The sequence below is a fragment of the Anoplophora glabripennis genome, unplaced genomic scaffold (genome assembly GCF_000390285.2).
Source record: "Anoplophora glabripennis isolate ALB-LARVAE unplaced genomic scaffold, Agla_2.0 scaffold514, whole genome shotgun sequence".
Taxonomy (NCBI): Eukaryota; Metazoa; Arthropoda; class Insecta; order Coleoptera; family Cerambycidae; genus Anoplophora; species Anoplophora glabripennis.
This window is the reverse complement of record NW_019416592.1, coordinates 196121-208932: the sequence shown is the minus strand read 5'-3', so window position 1 is coordinate 208932 and position 12812 is coordinate 196121. Positions and strand designations below refer to the sequence as shown.

Genomic DNA, 12812 nt, shown 5'->3' with positions numbered 1-12812 from the left:
AATGTTTGGTCGATTGTAGTGAATTGTCAAAGAATTCAAGATGGCGGAAGCCAACTTGATGTTCTAGAGATCGCAAAAAAGTTTTTATTTTATAATATTTTTCTTTTAATTTTATAAACCAAATTTGTATCAAAATTTGCAATTAGTCTGTTTGTTTGTGTGAGTATAAGTGCATTGTGATATTATTTGTAACCAAGGAAGAAAAATCTAACTCGCTAAGAAGAACTCCTTTATACATTTTTTTTATACATTTTACTACAATAGTCTACTTAAAGTTTTATTAAGTACCTATATTTACATTGTATATATATATTGTTAACGCTTTTCGTTTCGTGGTGTAATTTAATTTAAAAGAAAATATTTTTAAACAAATAACCATATGATTTTTGAGAAAATCTACCAAGATCTGATATACGCCTCTTGAGTTGGTTTTATTTATTAATATTAAATCATAATGGAGGCTATGCAGTACGAATTGGCTCGAAATATGACCTTGTTGTTCTTCTTCGAACGTCTCCTCGACAAGGGAGAACCTAGAACGTTACACGATTTAAGCTGCCAGTTTGGGTCTAAAGGCTTCACGAAAGAGATGAGACAGATAGCAGGAGGAAGTCAAAGCGGCTTAAAAAAGTTCTTGACACAGTACCCTGCTCTTTTCTCTATGGAAGGAGAATATGTGACGATAAACACGTTTCAGCACAGCAGTAATAAGGATTGTTCAGGTAGGTCTGTACTTGGTGGTTTTCTTACAATAAAACTTTGTCCTCATTATAACGCATACCTTAACAGTTATTAAAAATGTAAAAGATGTTAGAATTGCACAATTTTTAAGCAGATATACTCATTTAAAAGATAAATAAATGTGTAGATTGAAGCTTATTAATTGTCCATGTAAGTAATAGAGAAATTTTCTTGATAGATTTATTATTGTTGATACTATTAATCTTATTAATGTCTTATGTATGTGGTAGAAAGTGCTGATAATTCTTATAATAATTTAGGTATTTTCGTTAAGAACTTTATTATAATTTAAATATTTTGATAATATTGAGCAATTAAGTATATTTATTTTGGTACAATTTGATATTAGCATTAATGTAAATTAACTCTTACATATCGCAGATTGCATGAATATTATTAGCTTATGACATAAATAATTTGCCTAGTAATAAAAAATAAAACAATAGCTATTAACAAGATGTATAATTTGTTTAAAGCAATTTAGAAGCTAATAAAGCTAGTTGGAGATGGGTATGGTCCTTATAATTTAAAAATTGAATAAATAATGCAATTATGCGATGTTAAAACTTTAATTGCGTCTAAATGTAAGCTGTAAAATTCATGCAGTACAATAAACAAATCAGAGTAGGCGTAAAAGAGCGGCATTATCAGCCAACTTTAATAATAATTCAGTTATTCAAGAAGCCTACATAAATGAAAAATTAAAATAGTTCATGTGGTAATAACGCATTCTCAAATTAACATTCTATCTATTGTGATTTAATAATTTCATGTATTTTTACGATGAGATATGCATTATTAATCTTAAGGCTTACTTGATTTAGTAATTAATCTACTAAATCCTCTGGGAAGGCTATGCAAATGTAATCAACTGATTTATGTGATTTTCTTTTTTTTGATCCCGTTCTGCTCTGCAAAAGCAGCATAATAAACAACCTCTATTCACTCTTTTTTGATATTAGCAGCACGTAATTGTTAATTACCTGCTTAATTTGTGGTACTGTGTCGAATCATATGGTGACAATTTACAAGATAAATAAAAGTGTGTTATGGAAATTAAATTAGATCACATTATATTTAAGATGTCATATATTAATTCTTATTGTCCTGCACACAATGACAATTATTAGATACATGATAAAAAGTTTAAGGACACGGTAAGTAAATATTACCAGGTGTCTCAAAAAAAAAATCGTGACTAGTCAGTCAGTCATTTACTATTTGAGACTTGTAACATTTTATGTATCTTCCTTATTTTCGCAAATCTGTAATTAGTTTTAATTATGGAAAGAAATTTTAGTTAAAGTCTAATTAGTCCACATAATGCCAATTTATTTTTCATAAAAATTAATAATGTATTTAGTACCTCATACATCTTTTATTATAAAGCTGCATTACTTAACAATGTACCAAATTTTAGACAGCGAAAAACGATAAATTTCATTCTAATTCTTTTTGCTATAAATTATCTTGTTATAATCACAAACATTTACGTTTATTTTTCCTCATAATTTGTATACATATGAAGCAACATGTTTTGTATGTGAAATTTATAAGGTGACATATATTCTTTAAATATCCTGTTTTAAATTCAAGACACACATACTATACTGTTTAATAGTGTTATGAGTGATGAGTATCTCGGCATAGATGAAATTTATAGGTACAAGGCGGACCAAATACCCAATATATTATTTTTTCCTTGCAAAGAGACAGGAAAAGTGAAAAACAGTTATTAAAAGAGAGAGATAATTTGTACCTAAGTTTTTAGCTTGTATATGTTTATATTTAAATGAAGGATTACTTTTGATCATGCTATATCAAAATTTGTTAAAATAATACAGTAGAAAATGATGACACTTTTATTAGTAGCTTCAGAATCAATTCTGTCATATCTTACTAGGTTACAATGTTAGCAGGATTATAACAGTCAATGGTAATTTTAGTGTTTAACTGTAAATCTGCAGTAGCCTCATCACAACAAAACGCCAACATAAATATCTGATTGTGTCTAATTGTTGGCTTGCAACTGTTCATGTCCATTGAAATCATACAATCAATTTTTTGTGTTACAGTTGCTAGAAAAGTAGTTCTAATGTACAATCAAATGGACTTAAAATGTATTTTGTTTATTTGTATTATTTTTACGTCGTAGGTGGCAAAGATTATAATACGCAAGCTGTGGAGTACTTCTCCGAAAAACTCGCCCAATACGGCGAGGGTACTGAAGTGCCCATCCGCAGCCTCCTAGGCCACAGATCTCAAGCGAGTCCAGAAGTCCGGCATGTCTCGGGTCAACATTTCCATGAATTCAGGGAGTTCCTACTTAAGCATCCGGAGTCTTTCACTGTCGATGATGAGAAAGAAACTGTGATTCTCGCGAACTTCAGCGCGGTGAAGAGTCATTGCCCTCCAGAACTACACTTCCAACCAGACGTTAAGATAGATCCGCAAGAGACCCAGACGCTGTTGGATTTTTTAGCGCAGTGCATCGAGGTTAGTAATTATTCTACAAGGTGTCCAGAAACTGGACAAAAAGTCCATACTTTTTTTTTTCTTCTAGGTCAAAGGCCCTATCTTAGTAGAACAACTATTCCAGATAGTCAGCTGCAACTTACCAGAAAGCATGTGGTCGAACCTCTTTAACACTCCAACGCACCTGACTAGTTTCCTACGATTGTTCTCGGACAGCTTCCACATACAGTCGAATCTAGTGACGCTCCTACAGGCGCCGAAAATAAACCAAAAACATATCTCCGCTCAGGTATCGCTCATCAGAGAAAACAAGAAAAACAACGAGGAGCTGAAAAACGCAAGAAACTTAGCCAACGACAGCAAGAACGAAATAATCGAGAAGGTCAACTTGAAAATCGAGAAAGCACCTTCTCCGCCTTTGGAAATTAAGACGGAGAAAGTCGTGCAGTTATCGCCGAGGTCCATCAGTGACAGGTTGAAACAGCCGAAGTTGCAGCAGAAGTTGTCCGAGGCCCAAGCGAAATCGCTGAGTCCCGAACCGCCGCTGTCGCCAGTTCCTCAAGCACCGGTTAGCTTAATTCCCCAAAATGACGACAGGAGTAAAGGAGTTAATTTTAGATTAGGTGAGTTTTTACATTTTTTTTTTACGTTTCCTAAGATTTTCGTTTGCCGTTTGATCGTTAACCAAAAAAATAAAAATTAAATGAAGTTCAAATATTTTTTGTTAAATAAATTTTAACGTGAAAAATATATTTCCTCAAAATAGCAAATTCTAAGCCTGCGCTCTTTTTTCATTAATTTTGGAAAAAGGGGAAAAATTTGCATTAGTTGGACCAAGAAATGTGGAATAATGTCGTGGTTTTATTTAGGCAAATTAAATAAACAAATCTCAGAACCTGCAGAAGAGCCCGTCATTCCACAGAGTCCTCAATTACCCCAAAGCGAACCTGTCCGACCCGCAAACAAACAGGCTTCCACCTACAACCAGTCCCTAAAGCAGAGAATAAACAACCTCGTGCTGAAAACGCTGCAAGAAAACACTGGCCGCGAAAGACAGACTCTGCTTAACCACCAGACGCACAGCGATTCGTGGAAGGCAAAACTATTCCAAAACACCAGGGTGATATGCAGCATAAGGGAATGCCAAATGGTCATCGAGGATATTATGAGCAAAGCTACGCCTAACAACAACAAGGCGTGGCCTTTTTCCACCGATAAGGTGGTGGTGGGATTCGATTGCGAAGGCATTAATTTGGGAATAAAGGGCCAGCTTACCTTGATGCAAATCGCATCGATGAGTGGATTTTCGTACGTTTTCGATCTGATTTCCTGCCCACAAATGATAGATAACGGCTTGAGGAAGTTGTTAGAAAGCGCCGACGTGGTCAAGGTACGTTTAAAATCCAACTCGTACTTTGTATTACTAAGACTTCCAAATTTCTCCTTTCAGATTATGCACGACTGTCGGAACGATTCCGTTAACCTCTACAACCAGTTTAACATCACTCTTCAAACCGTGTTCGATACACAAGCGGCACACGCCGTCCTCACATATCAGGAAACCAGCCGACCGGTCTACAAAGCTAAAAGCGTAGCTCTGAACGCCCTCTGCGAGTGCTACGGAGCCCCCATCAACCCCATGAAGGACCAGCTGAAGAATATCTACAGACGAGATCAGAAGTACTGGTCTAGAAGGCCTCTAACGAGGGAAATGATACTTTACGCTTCGGCGGACGTGTTGAGTTTGGTTAACGAGAAGATCTACTATCCTATGAGTAAGGCCATTAGGGAGGAGAACAGGGGGCTCATGCTGGAACTCTGCGAAGAGCAGGTGAGTTTTTGGGATTTACTTAATAAAAACTGTCTTATTAAATATGGTCACATTACTTCATTTTCATATTAGTAAATTTATTAATGCAACTGTAAATTTACAAATTAGAAATTTACAAATGGAAATCAAAATTTGTTAACGCAACTTCAGATTTATAAATGCACCTAAATATATGATTTCAGAAATTTATCTGTAAATTTACAAATACAACTATGTTCACAAATGCAGTTGCAATTTGCAAATACAGCTGTTTATTTATAACTGGTACTAAAAATTTACGAAGGTAACTACAGATTTACAAAGACAATTACAAATTTACAAATGCAATTGTAAATTTACAAATTCAGTTACAGTTAATATAGAAATGTATAAATACAAGTGCATTTTACAAATTTATCTGAATATATTAATGCAGCGATAAATTCGCAAATAATACTGTCTATTTATAAATGAGACTAATGGTAAACGGCAAACTTTGCAAAAGCAGTGGATTTACAAGTGCAACTGCAAATTTACAATTACAACTGCAATTTACAAATACAACAGTATTTAAACATGTTCTTGTAAATTTGCAAATATAATTGCATTTGTAAAATTACAAATGGAATTGTAAATTTATTTATAGGAATTTATAAGTGAAACTAAATTTACAAATGCAACTAATTCTGCGAGTGCACCTGTACATTTACAAAAACACAATGGGAAATTTGCAAATTTTCATAAAATTAGTATATAGTCGTAAATTTACAAATACACCTGTAAATTTGTAACAAACTAAAAATTTACTAATGCAACTGCCAATTTGGAAATGCAATTGCAAATTTACAAATGCAACTGAAAATTTACAAATGTAACTGCAATTTACAAATACAACGGTATATCTGTAAAATTACAAATGGAATTTTAAATTTATTTATAGAACTGAAAATTTATACGAATTTATATGAAACAATTTACAAATGCAACTAAATCTCTAAAGGCAACTACAATTACAAACACGAAGATAAACTAATAGAAGTGCATTTTTAAAATGGTACATGAAATTGTAAATTTTTAAATGGAATGCAATTTACAAATTCAATTGCAATTTAAAGGTGCAACTGTAAATTTACAAATTGCACTGAAAGTTTACTTAAGTAACTACAGATTTACGAACTTGCATTTACGTAATTTTGTGAATATAACTGCAACTGTAAACTTATGAATACAGTTGCAATTTACAAATGCAACTATAATTTACAAATGGTTTTGAAAATTTATTGATGTAACTGCAGATACACTGAGTTAACAACAGATTTACAAATGCTAACGCAATATACAAATGTACCTACATTTGTAATTACAACTAAAACTTTACAAATACAACTAAATCTACAACTACACCTGTACATTTACAAACACAATGGAAAATTTGCAAATTTGCATAAAATTAGTATAAATTAATGGTAAATTTACAAATGCACCTGTAAATTTGTAACTGAAACTAAAAATTTACTAATGCAACTGCCGATTTGGAAATACAACTGCAAATTTACAAATGCAACAGCAATTTACAAATACAACAGTATATTTAAACATGCACTTGTAAATTTGCGCAAATATAACTGCATCTGTAAAATTACAAATGGAATTTTAAATTTATTTATAGAAAACTGAAAATTTATAAATGACACTAAATTTACAAATGCAACTAAATCTGCAAATGCAACTACAATTACAAACAAAGGTAAACTTGCAGATAGAACTGCGTTTGTAAAATCATAAATGAAATTGTAAATTTATAAATGGAATTTAATTTACAAATGCAATTGCAATTTAGAGATGCAACTGTAAATTTACAAATTGCACTGAAAGTTTACTTAGGTAACTACAGATTTGCGAACTTACACTTACGTAAATTTGCAAATACAACTACACCTGTAAAGTCGTAAATGGGATTGTAACTTATAAACGGAATTGAAAATTTACATATTTATCTGAATGTAGTGCAACTGTAATCTTACGAATACAATTGCAATTTACAAATGCAACTGTAAATTTACTGTTGCAAATAATAGGCATATAGTCTATTAAACTTTATTTAGTGGTTATTCGCGTACTATCTATTGCAAAATGTCTATATTAAATATATGTGTTGTACAATAAATGTAAAGATCTATGGATGTGTAGTATTTATGGGGACACATCTGTATCCTTAGCAGTTACGATTCTAACTAACTATTCTTAGTTCCACACAGGACAACAAGCACTAAGGTAACTGACCGCACTAATCCGTAGGTACAGGGTCCTTGATTCCTGGAAGGTCGCTGTAGGTTTAATCGAAGCATCCCAACATTTACAAATGGTTCTGAAAATTTATTGATGTAGCTATAGATACACTGAGTTAATTGCAGATTTACAAATGCAAACGTAACAGCAAATGTAACTACATTTGTAATTACAACTTTACAAATACAACGAAATCTACAAATGCAACTGCGCATTTACAAACACAACGGAAAGTTTACAAATACAATTGCATAAAATTAATATAAATTAGTCGTAAATTTACAAATGCATTTGTAAATTTGTAACAAACTAAAAATTTACTAATGCAACTGCCCATTTGGAAATGCAACTGCAAATTTACAGATACAACTGTGTTTTACACACTTTACAAATGCTGTTGTAAATTTACAAGTGCAACTAAATTTTTAGTAATAATTGCCATTAACTACACTATTCTCTTATATTTTCATTAATAATCCCAAGCACATTCAAAATGTTTTCTGGTAGTGTAACACTTCTTATTGTTGTTTTAGATATTCATGCACATAAACCCAGATACAGTGAAACTGAAAAAGAGGCAAAGAAAAACAGAGACGGAGGTGGCAGAGCTGCGAGTAAAGTTGGCACAAGCCACTAAGAGTGTTGTACTGAGCAATAGAGAGGTTAGGTTGCTGAGGTAAGTTCTAAACTTCTCCATCCAAGAGAAGTTACTTTTTAGAATGACCTGCCAGAATTTCTGATACTCCACTGCTGTAAATATACAAATTTGTAGTTGTAATTTTACATTTGCAAAAATTACTTTACACGAAGTCATTCTACACAAAATTCTTGTATTTTAATCTGTAAATTTGCGTTAGGTATATCGAATTGACGGACGAGGAAAAGGAGAAACTGAAATCGTCCGCTAAGGTAGCGAAGAAACTAGAAAAATTGGAAAGCTTGGGCCAAGACAGAGACGGCGACAGCTCGGACGACGACGGTGAAAACGAACAGGACTACCCCAGCCTGGAAAGCGACATGACGTCTCCCCGAAACTCCGAACCCACGAGTCTCACGGAATCCATGCAGCTGGTCGATTCGATACTCAACGACAACAAGATCGACCGTCTGGTAAAAATCGACAAGTTAGAGTCGATCCTGAGCGCCGCGGCCCTCCTACAAACCGAAACTGATCCGGGCAAGTGCAACTGCAACTGCCACTGTAACAAGCTGAACAACGGATACAGGCATCAGGATCGAGTCGTGTCTCCTACTAACGAGTATGTTAGCAGTGTTAAAGACAACGAACCCGGATTCGCCAAAGAGAACCACACCAACGTTGCGACGCAAACGCTCAGCACGGGCGATATCGTCGTCACGAAAATATATTTTACCGAGACGACTGAATGAGAGAATTGAGGTTAGTTTTTTTTTTGGGAAAAAATCTTTGATACCGCACTAAACAGTATCGGTACACGATATTCTAAAGATTAGTTGTAGAGGAAGACTAATGCTCAATAACCTGATTTTTTTTAGTGGGAATTTTGTTATATTATTTAAAAAATGGCCTTAAGAGAATGAATTGATTAAACCAATTGTAAATAGTTATTAGATGCAATAATTTATAATTTAACGTTATTTAATAGCCGTTATTTTTTCATAGGTTTGATTAGATGACGGGCATAAAGTACTTAAAGGTTAGCGAGATATATGGATAAGGTAGAGTTTTTAGACTTTTTATATGAAATACGGGAAACTTTTTTATATAATTTGTAGTTTTGCGGAAATGGTCGCAGGCAAGACGCAAGGAGGTAGTTTATTTGTTAGAAGGAACGACAGGATTAATTTAAGGCAGGTAAAATAATGTGAACTATTAAAGGTAATTTTTTATTACAGGGTTTTTGCAAAGGTGTGCTGCAGCTGATTCTTTTATTTTTTATCGTGCAGCTTGTTTTTTATTTTTTATTTTTTTTGACTTGTTCTGTGATGATTTTTATGTCAAAAGTTTTTGGGGCATTGAAAGCGAGGTTTTTGATTAAAAAAATCAAATATTTACAAATGCGTTTTTGGTGTCATATGTCAAACTCAGGTCGACCAAAACACTACGTACATAAAGAACCTTATAAACAAACAACTCTTTTACTTTGCACTTGTGTAGTGTATTGGGTTGGGGAATAAATAGTGTCTGTTTTTTTCTCAAATTTAAGATTTTTTTTTAACTCTACTCAGTGATGTATTCTCCATCGTTATTTATGACCTCATCGCAACGTTCAACAAGTTTCTTGATGCTGTTCTGTAGGAACTCTCCGGGTTCGACTCGAAAAACTCGTCCAACCAAGCTCTTAACCCGTTGTTAAAACAAACACCGCATAAGAAGTTTGACAAAGAGCAGAGAGTTCGACATCTTCATTGACGGTTTGATTATTCGGTAAGAGTTCGAATAAAGAATCCCGTTCCGATCCCACCAGATGCTTAACATTGTCTTTCGAAGATGAAGCTCTGGTCTCGTTCGCGGAATTGCTTGTTTTTTGGGTCAATCATTTTTTTCGTTGTTTCAAATTCACGTACAGACAGCTTTTTCCATCACCAGTAACAATACGATGAAGAAAACGTTCTTTATGACTACGTGTTGATCGATGACGCCAGAGCAAACCAGCGGCAATTGCTGAGCGTTGATTCGCATTGTTTTCGTTCAAAACGTGGAGTTTTAAACTTTTCCCATAGAATGCAGGTGGTTTACCAATTTCCCTTGTTGAATGTCTTGGATTTTCATTAAGGACTCGAATCAATTGCTCCTCATCAAATTCAACAGGTCGCCCAAAACGATTCATGTCTTTAAGGTTCAAATCACTCTTTTACTTTGCAGTTGTGTAGTGTATTGGGTTAGGGAATAAGTAATGTCTGTTTTTTTCTACTTTAAATCTACTCTGATGTATTCTCCATTGTTATTTATGACCTCATCGCAACGTTCAACAAGTTTCTCGATGCTTCTTCTATAGGAATTCTCTGGTTTCGACTCAAAAAACTCATCCAACCAAGCTCTTAACTCATTGTCGTTAAAAGAAACACCGCGTAAGGAGTTTGACAAAGAGCGGAAGAGGTGAAAATCAGGAGTGGGATCGGGAGAGTAAGGCGTGTGCGGCAGAACTTCCCGATTCAACTCCGAAATGGCCATTGTGGTCATACTGGCGATATGTGGTCGTCCACTCTCATGTTGTCGTATTGCCGATCAGATCTTTTTTGTTGAATAGCGTCACCCTAGTTGTTCGACATCTGCGTTGACGGTTTGATTACTCGGTAAGAGTTCGAATAAAGAATCCCTTTCCAATCCCACCAGACGCACAACATTGTTTTTCGAGGATAAAGTTCTGGTCTTGTTCGCGGAATTACTTGTTTTTTGGGTCTAAACTATTCTTTCTGCTGTTTCAAATTCATGTACAGACAGCATTTTTCATCACCAGTGTCAATACGATAAAGAAAACGTTCTTTATGATTTTTTTTTATATGTGTTGATCGATGACGCCAGAGCAAACCAGCGGCAATTGTTGAGCGTTGATTCTTATTGTTTTCGTTCAAAACGTGGAGTTTTTGAACTTTACCCATCGAATGCAGGTGGTTTACCATTTTCCCTTGTTGAATGTATTGGATTTTCATTAAGGACTGGATTCAATTGTTCTTCATCACCAGGGTAGCGTAGTCAGTCGAGCATTCGGTGGCTCGACCTCACTTCCTATTCTGGTCCGGGTTCGATCCCTGGTTTCGGTACTGGCAATGCCGATGGGTAATGGGTGTTTGTCTGCGTTTTTTCAAGTGTAGCCCCCTTCCGCACAGCCTTTGGCTTTGAATTTGGGGGTTGTCTCATTTCTGTGGTGTGTTTTATGTTTATGTTCATCTAATTCAACAGGCGTCCCCAATGATTCATGTCTTTAAGGGCCAAATCACCTTCTTTAAAACATGAAAACCGTTAACGAGCCGTTTGTTCAATCGTTTGTTCAATCGTAAAGCAGCTAGATCGGCTTTAGCAAACAAAAGCAAGTACCGAAAATGATTAATTTCAAATTAATGAAAATTCACAATCGTAACGAAGCAACCAAGAACACAATCTGATAGAGTGATGTGTCAATTTAGCAATGCGTTTGAATCTCATGTGAATTTTTAAATTCGAAAAAACTGACATTATTCCCCAACCCATTATTTGGCGTTCATTCTGTTGTGTTGGTTGCACTTATTGTGTAGTTCCCTCGTAACATTGTTTTAATTATTTGTTGTAATGGTCTTGGGATAATAACAACTATTAAATAACAATCCAGTAGTATAATAGTGGACCTGTCAGTAATAAAAATTTAACGACACAGTAGGTCGGTATCCCTCAAAAAATGATTATGAATCGTTGTCGTTTTATATTTATTGAAATGGCGGGATTAATTTCACTGAAGTAATAATTTCAGTCAATTATTTATTAACAAATTATTTGTTGTTATCGTAGATTGCATAATTATAGAATAGAATAATATATTTTTACCATTTTTAACTGAATAAAAATATTGAACTTGATACTACAAAAAAAATATATAAGGAAATATTTTGGGAAACAATCTTTGTACCGGAAAATTAATTTTTTACCAAAGAATTTTTTTCCGTAACTGGGAAAACCTTTATCAGAATTTAGATCAGGTTTAGCACTTATCTTTTTATAACTATAAAATTATATATCTTTTTTTGTTAAAGAATCGTGAAATGATGCATAGCTAAAAATTATTTACGTTTCACGGTACTAGTTAATCGGTGCTTTAAATTCTTTTCGCGTACTAGAGCAAATGTTAATTTTGCTGCCATATACGTAACGATTATAATTACAATGATTGTTTTAATTGTTTAAATTATTTCCAAGGTGATAACTAATATAGCTGTAATAGATTTATGTTTAGCCTGCGTTGGTTTCTTTACGGACCAAAAATCTCACGAAACGTGTAGATGTCTATATGTTGTTTGTTAAACCCTTATACGCCGTAGACTATATAAGGTCTTTTTATCTTAAATATTTTAAGATTGTTAAGACTATTTATAAAATGATTTTATATTACTTGAGCAATATTTATGTATTATCTAACATACATTATGTTTGCTGGTAAAGGTTTTTAAAAATAAAATCAAATAAACGCAGTTCAGGAGATTATGTTCTATGTACCTTTCCCGAGATGCTTCAAAACATTTAGAAGGTAAGTTACACGTCTTGGTACAGTCTTTCCGAAGTTAGTTGAACATGTAAAAAAACGCCTGGCAATAAAATTTAATGAGTTTCGTAGGCGTCCCTAAAAAGTATTCTGCTAAGGTAAAAAAATATAATTTGTAAGGTGTAGAAAATGTCTATTATATGTTCATTTGGCCAACAACATATTTTAATTATTTACGTCCTCAAACAATTTTATTATATTGATGGTAAATTTCGTTTTGTTCTGTTTCAAAAGATCTCCAAAATGCCATGTTCTCCCTTCGCAATTGCAATATGAATGACTAA

At 33.8% G+C, this 12812-nt stretch overlaps 1 protein-coding gene across 1 annotated transcript; it reads left to right on the top strand.

Moving 5' to 3' along the window:
- Positions 1-39: 39 nt before the first annotated feature.
- Positions 40-12455, top strand: LOC108912166. Its single transcript, XM_018717339.2, has 7 exons — positions 40-722; positions 2897-3237; positions 3305-3839; positions 4086-4606; positions 4667-5047; positions 7849-7991; positions 8173-12455. Exons 1-7 carry the CDS (start codon positions 455-457, stop codon positions 8702-8704), a joined length of 2721 nt encoding a protein of 906 aa, XP_018572855.1. The 5' UTR covers positions 40-454; the 3' UTR covers positions 8705-12455.
- The last annotated feature ends 357 nt before the right edge of the window (positions 12456-12812 follow it).